Consider the following 19,311-nt stretch of genomic DNA (forward strand, 5'->3'; position numbering starts at 1 on the left):
ATATATTGTGCTATCATGAGGTTGCTCTGTACAGTGGTGGAAAATAATGAATCATGCAATACGTGCTCATATAATGTTCCCTCGCACTAATATTTATTTCCTTTATAGTCGAAGGCCGAATAACCACCTGTAAGTACTTTTCTTGTTTTGAAGAACATTACAGAGATGTACATTTTAATCTTTTGACCAAAATAAAATGGACTCGAATGCACGTTAAGGGGATAAACTTATATTGATCATTGATGTATTAATGACAGTAATAATACTAATTACTAATTCGTCATAATGTTACTTCATTAACCCACTTGGTAATGTTAACAGTGAAAAGGTTATTGTATGTTAATAATGAATGGAATCCTTTACTTTTTTTATGTTCAATGCTCTTGTAATTGCTGGTGTTTTGCTTTTGCATTGGTTAGAGGAAATTGCATGGTTCTTCATTGTCTTCATAATTTTCCACTACTGTATGTTTACCGCATGAGTGGCGTGAGAGAGAACTGTGGTGGCAGCAATTCCTTTTTGTTCATGTTTTATGTAATCTTGTCGAGCTGGGATGTCTTGTCACGGTTTTACAGTGGACGCCAGGATCTTGAGGGTTATGGTAAGTCGTGTGTATGTGTGTGTGTGTGTGTGTGTGTGTGTGTGTGTGTGTGTGTGTGTAAGCAAAGTCTTGTGAAAGTAAGAGGTGTGATTTAGTTTTGGTGGATAACATCTCTAGTTCTGAGAGAGAGAGAGAGAGAGAGAGAGAGAGAGAGAGAGAGAGAGAGAGAGAGAGAGAGAGAGAGAGAGAGTACATACGACGAGATTTTGCTACAAGGCAGGGTTTGGCTTAGCGCGTAGCGCTTACCACAGGAAAATACAGCTACGAAGAACCGAGTCGTGTGTGAGTTACGTGTTGTCAAGTGTTTTGCATGAGAAGGAGCGATTGTATGTTTGTGGAATGAAAGCCAGCAGCCCACGTGTGGGTGGAGGAGTCTGTGTGTGTGTGTGTGTGTGTGTGTGTGTGTGTGTGTGAGAGAGAGAGAGAGAGAGAGAGAGAGAGAGAGAGAGAGAGAGAGAGAGAGAGCAGTGTTCTCTCCGGGTAGTGTCATATCGGCGCACCGTCTGGCTTCACAGCCCACCAACCCCCTGACCATCGAAATTGCCATACAGGAAAACCATAAGAACAGCAGCATGAGTTTTAGCAAGCTTGGATTTTCGTTTACAACCTCAGAAGTGTCTTAACTCTTGTTTCATATAGGCTTATATATTTGGTTACTTATTTATTCATGTATTTATTTATATTTATATTCATTATCATTTATTTGTTTACCTCCGGACTGCTATAGGTAATAGCATGCCGTAGATACGTTGTTTCCAGCAAGTGCTGATATCCTACTTTGAACTCTGCCAGAAAACTAACATATATATATATATATATATATATATATATATATATATATATATATATATATATATATATATATATATATATAAAGAGAGAAGAAGAAGAGAGTGATAACGGAAGTCGTTATAGTCTATAAAGAAGATACCACCAGGACAGTAGGTAACTAATCCATATAGACTGAGCCAGGACGGTGAAACATGGAGAGGACAACACAGACATACAGACAGACAGGATGAATGAATATAAATGTAGGAGAGGATATATGATGTAAGTCCTGTCTTTGGTGTAGTTATTAATGGTAGGGATGGGGAGGAATCAGCTCTCAGGGAGACGAGTCGAGTGGTTCGTGCTCAGGAGTGCACGCTTGCCCTAGAGTACGTAGCTTATACCGGTACAATTTACTCTGGTCTTGTTACCGGTTATGGACCCATTGTTATGTTGATAGAACTATGTTCCCTAATGGTCGTAAAGTTTATTTCAGGGTAACTGGTTTAGAAATAGCGAGGGTGCATTTTTGTAGAGCTTGAACCTGGATTCTACTATACCTGTTATGTTTTTCTGTAGGTTCGGACTTTATGGGAATATTTAGGGTTTATGTAGTCGTTTATGTAGTTATTATTTACACGAGATAGCTGCCAGGTAGCTGCAGGGTACTGAGATTATAAGTGACATTTGTTGGTACAAGTAAGTTTGTATGTTAGGAGATTACCTGTAAGCTTGGTATAAGATGTTTTATATGCATATTAAAGTGTCATCGGCTCTTTCAAGGTCACTACCGCATCTGTAGGCTTTAAATACACAGTGTTTACGAGTAAACAAGGTCCTGATGATAGTAATTATGCAGTAAGTAACCTTGGGTCATGCAGGGTTAACTGTTGCTAGGGCTGTACCTCGGCAACAGATCACCTCCCGAAACTCTGTGATGGTGTTCAAGGGTCATGCCAGCGTCGTGCTTAAGGGTCGAGCCATTGTGCTCCAGGGAGGTGAATGTGGTTCTCTAAAGGTTAAATCTGCCAGCAGATGAGAAGCGTCATCACGGAGTCCTTGGAAGTAATGTCTTGCCAAGGTAGCCTCAGCAACAGTTACCATTGCAGGACTCGATGTTGTTCTCCTGCGTCAAGACTAGGGAAGGAAAACCAATGAAGATTCATTTCAAGGTTTCAGTCCGCGAATAAAATTTTGCAGTGTTCTACATCACCCTACAAGGCTGGCGAAACTGCAGAAGTAAAAAGTGTTCAGTGATCAGTCATGGCCCATATTGATGTGGCAGAGGAACCAGATGAGGTAAAACTGAAACCAATGAGGCCGTACTCCTGAAGCACAGGCGGCAGAGTTATATTACCATCTGTTCCTAGAGGACCGTAGTAATCATGGCCCCCAGCTTGCCCTAACATAACATCCTACCAGCGCGACAGGCATGGATGTATGTAAGATGCTACCCCTGAAATCGGAAGATGCGGTATGCGCAAAAAGAGAGAACATCTTAGACATCCGAGAAACTGTAACACCTAACCTCTCACCATCAGGAAGACCATGGGATGGGATGCACACAGGGTTCTCGAGAAGAGTAAGAATGTTGGACAAATACAATACGTCTCACACCAGATAGGTTATGGGGGCTCCATAGGCTGCAAGCTGTTATTTCCAACAGCCTTATCGACCAGCATACCAGGCCAACAGCTTGAGTCCAGTCCAGCCCGGAGGCTACTTCAGATACCAGGGGCTCGACCCCTGGGTGTGATAATCTGGACCTCGACTCAACTTGTAAGGGTCAGGTCGAAGGCCAAGGGTCGTAACGTCGTGCTCAACACGTTGAGTGAACGCTTACGGTAACGAGTGTCATTGCGGGTGTGGCGTGGGAGTGGCCAAGTGTTGCTTGGTAAGCGACAGGTGGAGGCAGAAGGTCGTGTCCCGCACGACTGTCGAGCCTGGCTGGCTGGCTCTCTCGTGTGTGTGGGTTCCCCGTACCCTCACAGATAGCACCACAACTGACTGACTTTCACACTGAAGGAGAGACGGTGATCATTGGTATCTTGTCTCTGGTGGAGGAAGGAGAACTAACAGCACCACGTGTGATGGTGGTCATACCATCTTGGTACCAAACACACACACACACACACACACACACACACACACACACACACACACACACACATTTAATTTGAACAGGTCTGTATCAAAGTGTTTGAGATCATACTACGGACTGTACTCATATTCAATGATATTCGCTGAATTTTTAATTATCAGCCCCCTTTTTTTCTTCAAAATCAAGTGAGTCAGAGATATCGTATAAACTATGTTTGATTCATGAAAAGAAGATCCTCAACTGAACTCTATCTAGGTTTCCTGGATTTTGATCACAAGGACAAACATCATCTGACCTTAGCTCTGTATCGAATTAGGAACGTGGCTCTCTTGTGGACACGTTGTACTCTGCCTCGCTCGCAAGTTCGTCGTAAATACGTAGGGGATGTGAGATGATGAATGACATGATGGTCTGTGACGAGGTTATTTGCTGGAGGATAATACCCTGCATTCATAATCTAAGTGGCTGGAGATGGCAGGGGAAAGAAATAAAGCACTTTCCCACTCACCTCTCCTTACAGCACATCAGCCCCCAAGAAAGTATGTGGGAAGGAGCATCTGATGTAGACGTTTGGAAAGACGGAATAGAAAATACATTCAGATGTGTGATTAAGAATCCTGCACACACAGTGCCACAAAGGTGTGTGAGTCATGTAATAGGTGGGTGCAGATTGGGTGAGTGGGTCATGCAGTAGGTGGATGCAGATTGGGTGGGTGTGGGTCATGCAGTAGGTGGAAGCAGATTGGGTGGGTGGGTGCAGTTTGGGTGACTGAGTCGTTCAGATTGGGTGGGTGAGTTACTCAGGAAGTGGGTACACATTGGACGATTGGGATGATGCAGTGGATGAGAGTGTGGATGAGGCATGGGAGTTATCATGTGTAATGGTTTGGATAGCCAGGCAACACGCGCCTCGTGTTGCTGTCCTCCCAGTGAGAGGTGCTACCTGCCTGCTCACTGGCCGTTCCCTCCCATCCCCGTCCCTCTCACTACCCCACTTACTGGCCGCTTGACCCACTAAAACCTGACAGGGGTCGGTGGATTGTGGTCCACAGGTCTCCACCATTCGGGGGTTAACACCGGCGCACCACCCCTAACACTTCGGAAAGCCCTGTACCCCCCACCACCACACTGGGACGCACGGCCACACTACACCGGAAAACACTCATGCATCCTGAACTAAGGCTTACTGGACAGAGAGCTGTAGTTCTGTTATTTATAGCGACCCTCATGATAAGGGCAGAACCTGCCCCAGTCAAGGCCATCTCTGGTGAAAGAAGAAAGTATGAGATATATATTAATCAGGACTCCGCTAATGTATGTACGACTGACTCGTTAAGGAAGAAAGTTATGTGAAGACAAAGGAAGAGAAGTCCTCAGCTTAGCTGCTCCAGAGAAGAAGGAGGCTTCATCACTGCCAGTCCTCGAGTGGCTGCTTTCCACACACAAACTGTGGGAGGCACAGTAACACACGTTGTCTTCTGTTTCAAGACGAATCATGTTAAAGGCGAATTATGTTTGAAACGTAAGGCAGATGAAGGGTTGTAGGAGACCCCTCCCGTGATTGTAAGGTGTACCTGGATGATATGGACTGGTAGATCACATGTTTTGGTCGAACCGCCTTCTGGGTTGTTGACAGGATGACGTGTACGATGCTTGCTTAATCACCTACGTTGTTATCATGAAGACATCCGTCGTTGTTTGTGTATCATTTGGTACAAGTGCACCGTCGCATGCAGTACCGGGAGGGAGGTACAGTGGACGCCAAACCTATGGCAGATACAAGTGTGGGATATTCTCAGACAGACGACTTAGCTAGACATGTCTGCTTGAGATGTATTTATTAGCTTCCTTAACAGACAATAGTAAGCGTTCTGGCATGAGTGACTGTGAGTATGGCTTCAGTAGTGATAAAGTGACACCGTTATTTCATCTAAGCTGAGAAAACTTTCTGTGTAGCTGCAGTAAGGCCGGATCCCTGGGTGCATATCATTGCAGCCTGCCGCTGAGGAAGACTGGAGGCTGCATCACCAGTGACCTTCCTGAGGCTGTGCCTCTTGTGGTCAAATCCCTGACCAGGTCAGAGGTCACACCATCATCCCAAGGATCGTATCATTCATATATATATATATATATATATATATATATATATATATATATATATATATATATATATATATATATATATATATATTCTTTCTTTCATACTATTCGCCATTTCCCGCATTAGCGAGGTAGCGTTGAGAACAGAGGACTGGGCCCTTGAGGGAATATCCTCACCTGGGCCCCTTCTCTGTTCCCTCTTTTGGAAAAAAAAAAAAAAAAAAGTGAGAGGGGAGGATTTCCAGCCCCCCGCTCCCTCCCCTTTTAGACGCCTTGTACGACACGCAGGGAATACGTGGGAAGTATTCTTTCTCCCCTATCCCCAGGGATAATATATATATATATATATATATATATATATATATATATATATATATATATATATATATATATATATATATATATATATAATATACTTAGTCGCTGTCTCCCGCGCTTGCGAGGTAGCACATGGAAACAGAAAAGAGAATGGCCCAACCCACCCACATACACATTTATATGCATAAACGCCCACACACGCACATATACATACCTATACATTTCAGCGTAGACATAGCTACACATACACAGACATATACACATATACACATGCACATATTCATACTTGCTGCCTTCATCAATTTCCCTCGCCACCCCGCCACACATTAAGCAGTAGCAGCACCCCCCCCCCCCCCCCCGCGCGAGAGAGAAAGAGGTAGCGCTAAGAAAAGAGAGGCCACATTCATTCACACTCAGTCTCTTGCTGTCATGTGTAATGCACTGAAACCACAGCTCCCTATCCAAATCCAGGCCCCACAAAACTTTCCATGGTTTACCCCAGTCTCTTCACATGCCCTGGTTCAGTCAATTGACAGCACGTCGACCCCGGTATACCACATCGTTCCAATTCACTCTATTCCATGCACGCCTTCCACCCTCCTGTATGTTCAGGCCCCGATCGCTCAAAATCTTTTTCACTCCATCCTTGCACATCCAATTTGGTCTCCCACATCTCCACGTTCCCTCCAACTCTGACACATATATCCTGTTGGTCAATCTCTCCTCACTCATTCTCTCCATGTGACCAAACCATTTCAATACATCCTCTTCTGCTCTCTCAACCGCACTCCTTTTATTACCACACATCTCTCTTACCCTTTCATTACTCACTCGATCAAACCACCTCACTCCACATATTGTCCTGAAACATTTCATTTCCAACACTTCTACCCTCCTCCGCACAACCCTATTTATAGCCCATGCCTCGCAACCATATAACACTGTTGGAACCCCTATTCCTTCAAACATACCCATTTTTGCTTTCCGAGATAATGTCGTTCTCGCCCTCCACATATTCTTCAACGCTCCCAGAACCTTCGCCCCCTCCCCCACCCTGTGACCCACTCCCTCTTCCATGGTTCCATCCACTACTAAATCCACTCCCAGTTATTTAAAACACTTCACTTCCTCCAGTTTTTCTCATTCAAACTTATATCCTAATTAACTTGGCCCTCAACTCTACTGAACCTAATAACCTTGCTCTTATTCATATTTGCTCTAAGCTTTCTTCTTTCACACACTTCATCAAACTCAGTCACCAACTTACGCAGTTTCTCACCCGAATCAGCCACCAGCGCTGTATTATCAGCGAACAACTGACTCGCTTCCTAGCCATCTCATCCACAGCAGACTGCATACTTGTCCCTTCAGTACTTTTGTATTGTATATATATATATATATATATATATATATATATATATATATGATTTACGAGTACTTACGCAGAGACCTTTTTTCAAAAGTTAGGGCTAACGTTAGTGCTCGCCGCAGGAAAGTAGTAAGAGCGAGTCGTGTGAACTACGCGTTGCCAGGTATTTTGCATGAGGAAAACCAGTTGCCCACGTTTAGGTTCAGCCGAAAGAAGAGACAGCAACCTGAGATAAAGGAGTGACACTTAACAGCTCCTGAAGTGCCGGATCACTGAGCACTTGTCGCTTACCCTCTGTATACTCAGGCGGATGTTACATAGACCCCCAAGTCTTCAATAAACGACATATTGCCATATGTGACACCTGGTACATACAGTACTGTCTCCTCATACATCGAGCTCGTCTCTTTGCAACATAGAACCCGTGGCAGTGACCTGGTCTCCTTCCCTCTTCCTCCCTCCATCCTCGAGATGTGTTCTGCCATTTGCTCTTGTGGCGCCCTTTCATTACGGTGATGAAGCTTGATGGCATAACCCAAGACGCTTACGGGAACATGTGACGAGTATTAGACTTTCCTACACAAACATCGCCGTGATTCATGTTATATTGGAAGTTTTTAATCAGTCTTCTGAATATTCGTACGTTAAACATCGTCATAGGGGTGAAGACTTGAGTGTTATAGAACCATTCTGATTAAGACGTTACTTTTGCTTGGTCGTCGGCAGTGTTGTGGACGTGGGGTTGTTGTATTATATGGTTATTGCAGTGATGAAGACGTTGAACCCACTGATAAACGGTGAAGGTATGAGGGATAAACGAGAGCACACAGGAACACAGGTGTTTATTCAGATGGGCTGTTGGTGGGGAGGCCAAGGATGTCATAATGTCTAGCGTAGTGATAGTAATATTCAGGTTTATCGTCTCCTATACAATATGTGATTATTTCAACAGCACATATGCCTGTAGGTGGTGGCTGCATACTTTTCAAACAGTGATTGTTACCTTCTCGTTGTAGGCACTTGTAGGTAGGTCATCACATATTCCTGGGCCGATCAAGCAGACGCTGTTTTCTTATATTCTAAATGTCGGTTCACATCCGACATTAAGGCGCGGATAGGACAAGTGTATTGATTTGATTCTATAACCCAACGATACTGAAGACGTCATTATGGTATTGGATACCTTAACGTTCGTCATCTCCCAATACTGTGGTATTGGGAGATGACGAACGTTATTGGGGAGTACAGTACTGGGATGGCTAGAAGAGTGGTGAATATAGTACTGGGATGGTTAGAGGAGTAGTGGAGTACTCTGTTGGGGTAGCTGGAGGAGTGTTGGAATATTGTGCTGGGGTGGCTGGGGGAGTGGTGGAGTGCTGTACTCGGGTGGCTGGAGAAGTGGTGGAGTACTGTGCTGGGGTGGCTGGAGGAGTGTTGGAGTACTCTACTGGGGTGCCTGGGGGAGTGGTGGAGTACTGTACTGGGGTGGCTGGAGGAATGGTGGAGTACTGTACTGGGGTGGCTGGGGGAGTGGTAGAGTGCTGTACTGGGGTGGCTGGAGAAGTGGTGGAGTACTGTACAGGGGTGGCTGGAGGAGTAGTGGAATATTGTACAGGATTGACTGGAGTAGTGGTGGAGTATTGTGGAGGAGTGGTGATGTGACTATCACATGTATGTCAGGGTGGCAGCCGGTGTGCCCACGTGCGATACGTTGTTAGGCAATTATTTCACCTGCCGCCCCACATGCTATGTCGCGGGCAAGACAGTACTACAGACACCCGACGTGCTTGAGTATATGGTGTGAGCAACACATTACAGCCACTTTACTGATATAAGTGTATAGAGTTATACATGGTATGGTGCGGAGGAGTCATTACAGGCACTCCACAAGACTTAATGTATAGAGATATACATGGTATGTTGTGGGCAAGACATTACAGGCGCTCGACACACCTGAATGTATACTGTTATACATGCACGTCATACAGGCACGTAAGAGACATAAGTACGTCAATGAATCTGAGAAGAGTAAAGCTGGACGTAAGCGATGGCGTGGTATTGGTTGTAAGGTGGAGGGAGTGGTGCTGGTGAGTCCACGGTGATGCCTGCTCTTGGCGGGGTGCTCTGCCTTCACCCATGGTTGAGTACCTAATGGTCCGTACACTTTACCACCCGCTTGTTTACCTTGCACCTGCCCTGAGGGTACTTGTAACACATCTCCTGGTACACTACATGTGTCGGGGCTGATTGTAAAGGTCATACGTATTGTTACTGATGACAGGGTCAATGTGTGAGCTATCAAGGCCGGGTGTCTGGTTATCCAAGACAGTTGTCGGTTCTGTCTTGTTTGGTCTGGGCCGGGCCGTCTGTAGTGGCAGGGTCCCGAGTTCAAGCAAGAGAGAACTGATAACTGTGTGGGTTTACCAGATGCCTGACCATGATAACTCGTATCCTAGAGACTCAGTCTACCTTCAACAAACAACAGCGTCACCAGGCATATCATAACTCATCTACCATTCCTGATATTCTTACCAACGTATAAGAAATGTATGTTTATTTGTTATTGAATTCCTTCCCTTCCCAGTTTTGATGTTTATACCTATCCGTTTCCTGGTGTATAAGTTCGTTTCATGTGTTTGCACGGGAGCTCGAGCAAATCATGACAGGTTCAAGAACTTGTTTGTTGGACATATGAAAATCATCTCCATTGGTGACGTGCTCCGGGATATGGTTGTGAAAGGCTCACTTGATGGGACTTGCTCACTCGGCCATACTGAGACTCTATGTCGACTCCAAGCGTTCATCTTTGGTTATATTCTTTATATAAACTTGGAAGTATATCGATTATCACTACAACTCGGAATGTAAATTTTAAAAAACGATTCATGCACTAAAGATGCCTGAAATTGGTTAATATCATACTTGACCCAAATAATTTTTATCTTACGTGTATAATGGGGTGCATATATCGTACATAGTGTCAAGCCTGGTCGATGTACACTGAGCACAAAAACGATCTTTATTCCAGTGAACTACAGGGTTCAGATTGGTAAACTTTCGGATTGTTTCGTCTTTACGTCATATTATGTCAGTTCGAAAGTGTAAACATCGTTTTTGCGCTTTTGTGTACAGCTCCCTATCCACATCCAGGCCCCACAAAACTTTCCATGGTTTACCCCAGTCGCTTCACATGGCCTGGTTCAGTCCATTGACAGCACGTCGACCTCGGTATACCACATCGTTCCAATTAACTCTATTCCTTGCACGCCTTCCACCCTCCTGTATGTTCAGGCCCTGATCGCTCAAAATCTTTTTCACTCCATCCTTGCACATCCAATTTGGTCTCCCACTTCTCCTCGTTCCCTCCAACTCTGACACATATATCCTCATTGTCAATCTTTCCTCTCTCGTTCTCTCCATGTGACCAAACCATTTCAATACACCCTCTTCTGCTCTCTCAACCACACTCCTTGTGTTACCACACATCTCTCTTACCCTTTCATTACTTACTCGATCAAACCACCTCACACCACTTATTGTCCTCAAACATCTCATTTCCAACACTTCCACCCTCCTCCGCACAACCCTATTTATAGCCCATGCCTCGCAACCATATAACGCTGTTAGAACCACTATTCCTTCAAACATACCCATTTTTGCTTTCCGAGATAACGTCGTTCTCGCCCTCCACACATTCTTCATCGCTCCCGGAACCTTCGCCCCCTCCCCCACCCTGTGACTCACTCCCGCTTCCATGGTTCCATCCACTACTAAATCCACTCCCAGTTATCTAAAACACTTCACTTCCTCCAGTTTTTCTCATTCAAACTTATATCCTAATTAACTTGGCCCTCAACCCTACTGAACCTAATATCCTTTCTCTAATTCATATTTGCTCTCAGCTTTCTTCTTTCACACATTTCATCAAACTCAGTCACCAACTTATGCAGTTTCTCACTCGAATCAGCCACCAGCGCTGTATTATCAGCGAACAACTGACTCACTTCCCTAGCCATCTCATCCACAGCAGACTGCATACTTGTCCCTTCAATACTTTTCTATTGTATATATATATATATATATATATATATATATATATATATATATATGATTTACAAGTACTTACGCAGAGACCTTTGTTCAAAAGTTAGGGCTAACGTTAGTGCTCGCCGCAGGAAAGTAGTAAGAGCGAGTCGTGTGAACTAAGCGTTGCCAGGTATTTTGCATGAGGAAAACCAGTTGCCCACGTTTAGGTTCAGCCGAAAGAAGAGACAGCAACCTGAGATAAAGGAGTGACACTTAACAGCTCCTGAAGTGCCGGATCACTGGGCACTTGTCGCTTACCCTCTGTATACTCAGGCGGATGTCACATAGACCCCCAAGTCTTCAATAAACGACATATTGCCATATGTGACACCTGGTTCATACAGTACTGTCTCCTCATACATCGAGCTCGTCTCTTTGCAACATAGAACCCGTGGCAGTGACCTGGTCTCCTTCCCTCTTCCTCCCTCCATCATCGAGATGTGTTCTGCCATTTGCTCTTGTGGCGCCCTTTCATTACGTTGATGAAGCTTGATGGCATAAGCCAAGACGCTTACGGGAACATGTGACGAGTATTGGACTTTCCTACACAAACATCGCCGTGATTCATGTTATATTGGAAGTTTTTAATCAGTCTTCTGAATATTCGTACGTTAAACATCGTCACAGGGGTGAAAACTTGAGTGTTATAGAACCATTCTGATTAAGACGTTACTTTTGCTTGGTCGTCGACAGTGTTGTGGACGTGGGGTTGTTGTATTATATGGTTATTGCAGTGATGAAGACGTTGAACCCACTGATAAACGGTGAAGGTATGAGGGATAAACGAGAGCACACAGGAACACAGGTGTTTATTCAGGAGATGGGCTGTTGGTGGGGAGGCCAAGGATGTCATAATGTCTGGCGTAGTGATAGTAATATTCAGGTTTATCGTCTCCTATACAATATGTGATTATTTCAACAGCACATATGCCTGTAGGTGGTGGCTGCATACTTTTCAAACAGTGATTGTTTCCTTCTCGTTGTAGGCACTTGTAGGTAGGTCATCACATATTCCTGGGCCGATCAAGCAGACGCTGTTTTCTTGTATTCTAAATGTAGGTTCACATCCGACATTAAGGCGCGGATAGGACAAGTGTATTGATTTGATTCTATAACCCAACGATACTTAAGGCGTCATTATGGTACTGGATACCTTAACGTTCGTCATCTCCCAATACTGTGGTATTGGGAGATGACGAACGTTATTAGGGAGTACAGTACTGGGGTGGCTAGAAGAGTGGTGAATATAGTACTGGGATGGTTAGAGGAGTAGTGGAGTACTCTGTTGGGGTAGCTGGAGGAGTGTTGGAGTATTGTACTGGGGTGGCTGGGGGAGTGGTGGAGTGCTGTACTGGGGTGGCTGGAGAAGTGGTGGAGTACTGTGCTGGGGTGGCTGGAGGAGTGTTGGAGTACTGTACTGGGGTGCCTGGGGGAGTGGTGGAGTACTGTACTGGGGTGGCTGGAGGAATGGTGGAGTACTGTACTGGGGTGGCTGGGGGAGTGGTAGAGTGCTGTACTGGGGTGGCTGGAGAAGTGGTGGAGTACTGTACAGGGGTGGCTGGAGGAGTAGTGGAATATTGTACAGGATTGACTGGAGTAGTGGTGGAGTATTGTGGAGGAGTGGTGATGTGACTATCACGTGTATGTCAGGGTGGCAGCCGCTGTGCCCACGTGCGATACGTTGTTAGGCAATTATTTCACCTGCCGCCCCACATGCTATGTCGCGGGCAAGACAGTACTACAGACACCCGACGTGCTTGAGTATATGGTGTGAGCAACACATTACAGCCACTTTACTGATATAAGTGTATAGAGTTATACATGGTATGGTGCGGAGGAGTCATTACAGGCACTCCACAAGACTTAATGTATAGAGATATACATGGTATGTTGTGGGCAAGACATTACAGGCGCTCGACACACCTGAATGTATACTGTTATACATGCACGTCATACAGGCACGTAAGAGACATAAATACGTCAATGAATCTGAGAAGAGTAAAGCTGGACGTAAGCGATGGCGTGGTATTGGTTGTAAGGTGGAGGGAGTGGTGCTGGTGAATCCACGGTGATGCCTGCTCTTGGCGGGGTGCTCTGCCTTCACCCATGGTTGAGTACCTAATGGTCCGTACACTTTACCACCCGCTTGTTTACCTTGCACCTGCCCTGAGGGTACTTGTAACACATCTCCTGGTACACTACATGTGTCGGGGCTGATTGTAATGGTCATACGTATTGTTACTGATGACAGGGTCAATGTGTGAGCTATCAAGGCCGGGTGTCTGGTTATCCAAGACAGTTGTCGGTTCTGTCTTGTTTGGTCTGGGCCGGGCCGTCTGTAGTGGCAGGGTCCCGAGTTCAAGCAAGAGAGAACTGATAACTGTGTGGGTTTACCAGATGCCTGACCATGATAACTCGTATCCTGGAGACTCAGTCTACCTTCAACAAACAACAGCGTCACCAGGCATACTCATCTACCATTCCTGATATTCTTACCAACGTATAAGAAATGTATGTTTATTTGTTATTGAATTCCTTCCCTTCCCAGTTTTGATGTTTATACCTATCCGTTTCCTGGTGTATAAGTTCGTTTCATGTATTTGCACGGGAGCTCGAGCAAACCATGACAGGATCAAGAACTTGTTTGGTGGACATATGAAAATCATCTCCATTGGTGACGTGCTCCGGGATATGGTTGTGAAAGGCTCACTTGATGGGACTTGCTCACTCGGCCATACTGAGACTCTATGTCGACTCCAAGCGTTCATCTTTGGTTATATTCTTTATATAAACTTGGAAGTATATCGATTATCACTACAACTCGGAATGTAAATTTTAATAAACGATTCATGCACTAAAGATGCCTGAAATTGGTTAATATCATACTTGACCCAAATAATTTTTATCTTACGTGTATAATGGGGTGCATATATCGTACATAGTGTCAAGCCTGGTCGATGTACACTGAGCACAAAAACGATCTTTATTCCAGTGAACTACAGGGTTCAGATTGGTAAACTTTCGGATTGTTTCGTCTTTACGTCATATTATGTCAGTTCGAAAGTGTAAACATCGTTTTTGCGCTTTTGTGTACGAACTGGTAGGTCTTTAACCTCTTGTGTGCGACACTACAAACCTTGAGCTCGACATTACGATCCATGGGTATGTATGTCAGGTCAAAGGTCAGGTCATACTTAGTCAAGGGTCGCACCGTCGTGCTCTATGAGATAGTAAGTGGCAGGTGGTGGTGTAATGTGTGCCTGCACTGAAGAAAACCTCAGAATTCCAGACTAACCAGATTACTGTAGAGATACACACGTCCTGTCAGAGATACACCGTTGACGTGTTCAGAATGCTCGCACGGCATCAACAAACTGACCTTGACTTTGTCAACCCGACTTGGAAATTCCAGTGAGCCATGATGTCGGAGTTCAGGCAACGTGTTAGTAAAACCAGATGATGTGGGGGAAAAACGTGATAGTTACACTCATATTGTTCAGTACTGTGAGTTAGCAAGATGACCAGGCGAGAATGGTGTGAACACTCACACAGTTTTGATCTCTCCAGTTGTAAACTTCGACTTAATGATGAATATCCTCTCTTGACGAGACTAAATTGTTTTTATGATGGAATTAATGAAGTATATATGGATTGGCAGGATTTATTTCTTTGAAAAATTACTGAGCCAAACATCAGGGTGGTGAGATACACGAAATACGTACGAATGGAGGACCATATTACTAACACCATTCGAATTATCCTCAAAGCTGCTAGTTTAGCGACAACTGGATTGGATCCATGGAAGTGTTCTCTCGCTTGAACTTGAAAGTCTCGTGCATATATGTCTGTGAGGATGGCACAACACTGGTAAACCCCAGGACTGCCTTCATGGGTGGCCAGGTCTGGCTGAGGGGAGCAGAACCTTGTGTTTCACGGGTCACCAAGTCTAAAGTTGGTAGCCATTAGGCGGTGACCCTGCCAGGTGACCCAGCTCGTCACGGGTCACCAGGCATGAGGCTGGCATAGCTGATACGAAAGAGAATCAACTTCGTTGATATGAATATTAGAGAAAACCTGAAGCTCGTCGCTTTGAAGGTATCTTCTGATAAGACACGACCGATCGCGAGACAAAGACCAGGTACTCTAATGCTAAAAAAGATCATAAGACAAACAAGGTGGTCGTGGTATCGAAGGCATCAGACTTTGCAAGGTCTAGTAGCATGGAAACGATTCGTTTAATGACTGTTTGCGGCCTGGCGTCTGACCTAACATGCTGTCTCACAAGCGGGGGACAAGTACCGTGTGAGTTTGTCTCCAGGTCTGAAAAAGACAGGTTTTAGGGTGACCCACGACCTGACCATCATATGGGTCACCGAGCCTGGCTTCCAGGGTTTACGAACTGCTCGGTTGGTTGGGTGCCTGCCAGCTGCCTCAACTGCTGGGTTTTACCGACTGTTATGAAGAAATGACCCGTCAGTCCTAAGCATGCTGAACTTTGTATGGTTAGTTTATACATTTAACTTTATGTAAAATCTTTTGTGTCACACTTGTTCACCTTTTCCTGAGTTAGCGAGATAGCGTCAGGAATAGAGGAAGGAAAGGCCTCAATTGCTCGCAACTTCATCTTCCTTTTCACAACCAGGCCTCGTAGACCTGTCCATGGTGTCACCCGGCTGCCTCATATGCCCCAGTTCAGTCCATTGAGAGTGCGTAGTGCCGTGCATACATCGCTCCTATTCACTATATCCCTTGCATGCCTTTCACTCTCCTACCCTACCTAGCTCTCAGAAATGTCACTCACTCCTTTCCATCACCAATTGGGTCTTTCCTTCTTCCCTCCACTTTTAACACATATATCGTCGTTGTCCTCACCCATTTCATCACACCCTTCAGCTCTCTCAGCCACTTTTTTGTGACCATACCTCTCCCTTACCCTCTCATTACTTACGCGATCCACCTTCTTCACACCTTATATTTTCCTCGAAATATCATTTCTCACGTATTCACTGTCTTACATACGGAACAATACCTCGCATCCTTACACATCCTTGGAACTGCCATGCCTTTGAATGTACCCATATTCGCCCTCCCAGATAGTGATCTATCTTGCGAAACATTCCTCAGTGCTCCCAGAACCTTTGTCCCCCATTCACCCTATGATTCATCTCCGTTACCATGCCTACTACTTTGTCTTTAAAACACCTCACCTCTTCAAGTTTTTTCCATTCAAACTCCCTCCTTAACTAATCTGCCTCTTTGCACTGCTAAACCTTGCTTATATTCGTATTTACTCTTAAGTTTCTGATTTTGCTCACTCTCCCAGACAGACACTAACCAATGTAGTTTCTCGTATGAATCTGCAACCAGAGCCGTGTCATCAGCAAAAATAACTATTTCCTAAGTCCAGTCACCTCTCTCAGACTGCAAATCTGGCCCTCTCTCCAAGACCCTTGATTTTACCTCCATCATCACCCTATCCATAAGCAAATTAAACAGCCATGGTGACAACACACACCCTTGCCGCATACAGGGATTCCTCCCCAGTCTGATGATGCTTTCTGATCGTCACCTCCCTTTTAATCTTCTTTCTTTCATACAACCTACCAGGCACATTAAACAAACATATACCTCTGTAATTTGCACACTCACCTTTGTTTCCCTTCCCTTAATATTTTCTTTTGTTCCCTTTGCCCTTATATAGTGGCACTATATATGCATCCCGCTAATCCTCAAGTATCTCACCGTGATCCATATGAACACTGAAAATCCTAACTGACTAATTAGAAATACAGTCACCCATTTTCTTGAGAAATCTAACTGCAGTAACATCCACTTCGGCTCCTTTGCCACATTACATCATAAACAAAGCTTTCACCACCTTTTTCTCTCTCCACCGAAACACTTGACTCTAACTTCGCCTTCCTCCAATCTGCTACATCTACACTCTGTCATCAGATTCATCGAACAATCCTTCAAACTGCTCGCTCAGAGTACTCAACCCATCACTGTTACCACTTCCCCATTTGCCCCCTTCACAGACGTTCCCATTTGTTCTCTTGTTTCTCTCACACTATTGACCTTCTAATACATTTTCATGTTGTACCTGAAGTTTGCTGATACTCCCTTACCCCAACGCTCATATGTCCTCTTTTTCAGCTACTGCCCCCTTCCACTTGACCTGCCGCTTTCTCTTATACATTTACCAGTCACTTACACGCCTTCCCTCTTAAGTATCATCAATGCTCCTCCCTTTTCTCTTTCACTGGCAGCTTTGCTTCGTCATCCTACCACTCACTATCCTTTCTCACCCTGCCACCTTCCACATGGCACACACTTCTGTCGTACATGCCAGCACTGCTTCCCCAAATACTTCTCATTCCTCACTTACTCCCCTAACGTCGTTTACTCCCACCTTTTGCCATTCTTTTCTCAATCTCTCCTGGTATTTCTTCTCGCAAGTCTTGCTTCCAAGCTCACATTCTTTCACCTACCTCTTCTCACCCTTTTTCTCGTTTCCGAAAATCTTCACAAATCTTCTTCACCCTCGTCCCCTCCAAGTAATAATGGCATCCCACCAGCTGCCCCTCTCTCTTCGTGCACATTCAGAAATCTCAGCTTTGTACGCCCAGCGATTATTACGTCATCTAGTAATGCCCGCGTTCCATCTTTGCTAGTCACCCACGTATACGTATGTACGTCCCTCTTTTGTAACCAGATATTTCCTGTCACCAGTACATTATTAGCACACTACTATACAAACTGTTCACCTTACTAAGTATTCCATGCTCCTCAGTTATACACGTAACTGCCACATTATTCACTATCGCATTAAAATCTCCCACCTGATAGCTTGTATCCATGCTGCGGGCACACTCACTCATCTGCCCGCAAGATACCTGCTTCTCTTCATCATTCTTCTCGTGGCCAGGTGCATAAGCACTTATGATCACCCCACCTCTCGTAATCCACATTCAATCATGATATTGACATGTTCAGAATTTTACCATTGGGCGCCCGAGTTTGAGCCCGGTCTCTCTCTCTCTCTCTCTCTCTCTCTCTCTCTCTCTCTCTCTCTCTCTCTCTCTCTCTCTCTCTCTCTCTCTCTCTCTCTCTCTCGTGGACTATTAGGAATATATATATATATATATATATATATATATATATATATATATATATATATATATATATATATATATATATATGTATCCACGGGGAAAATGAAACACGAAAAGTTCCCAAGTGCACTTTCGTGTAATAATCACATCATCAGGGGAGACATAAGAGAAAAATATAACAGTCAGTTGATATACATCGAAGAGACGAAGCTAGGACGCCATTTGGTAAACATGCGATTGTCCAAGACAGACAACGAGCGTTCATAAACTTATCATTTTACAAATTTTATCAACAATAAAGTTATCTAATTTGTATAGACCCTCACTAATAATAAGATTATAATTCTTTGTGTATTTAATGATAGAAGATTCAGTGATATTTCTCGTTTTGACAGAGTTAGAGTTAATTACTGAGATGGCAATACTCCATTCAATACAGTAATCATAGTTTTTAACGTGATTAAACAAGGCATTTGATTCTTGTCCCGTTCTTATACTATGTTTATGTTGCTTAAGTCTAACAGAAAGAGCCTTACCAGTCTGCCCAACATAAAACCTATCACAATTTCTACATGGCACTTTATAGCTGCATCCAGAAGAATTTTCTGGTGAATTCCTGATTAAGATATTCTTTATAGTATTATTATTGCTAAAGGCAACATTTCCATTAAAGGATTTAAGCAACATGGGAAATAAAGTAAGATTATCATTAAAAGGGAGAACTAAAAGATTCTTGGTTTCAATGGGAGGTTTGGGCTCAACTCTGTAAAGTTATTTCTTTGCTAACTTAAGGGATTTATCAGTGAAAGATCTAGGGTACTTTAACTTAGATCCAATTGAATATATCGTC

At 44.3% G+C, this 19,311-nt stretch overlaps 1 protein-coding gene across 10 annotated transcripts in view; it reads left to right on the forward strand.

Annotated features, from left to right (window-relative positions):
- The window catches only part of tgo (Aryl hydrocarbon receptor nuclear translocator homolog tgo), a 942,634-nt gene that overhangs the window by 597,807 nt on the left and 325,516 nt on the right, over positions 1-19,311 (forward strand). For 6 of the 10 annotated variants that reach the window (XM_071670630.1, XM_071670447.1, XM_071670262.1 and 3 more), the window contains exon 4: positions 109-129. The exons of the other annotated variants lie outside the window; for them this stretch is intronic. In XM_071670630.1, coding sequence (XP_071526731.1) covers positions 109-129 — 21 coding nt within the window. The remainder of the gene's footprint in view (positions 1-108; positions 130-19,311) is intronic. 10 annotated transcript variants of the gene reach the window in all.

The sequence above is a fragment of the Panulirus ornatus genome, chromosome 1 (genome assembly GCF_036320965.1).
Source record: "Panulirus ornatus isolate Po-2019 chromosome 1, ASM3632096v1, whole genome shotgun sequence".
Lineage (NCBI taxonomy): Eukaryota > Metazoa > Arthropoda > Malacostraca > Decapoda > Palinuridae > Panulirus > Panulirus ornatus.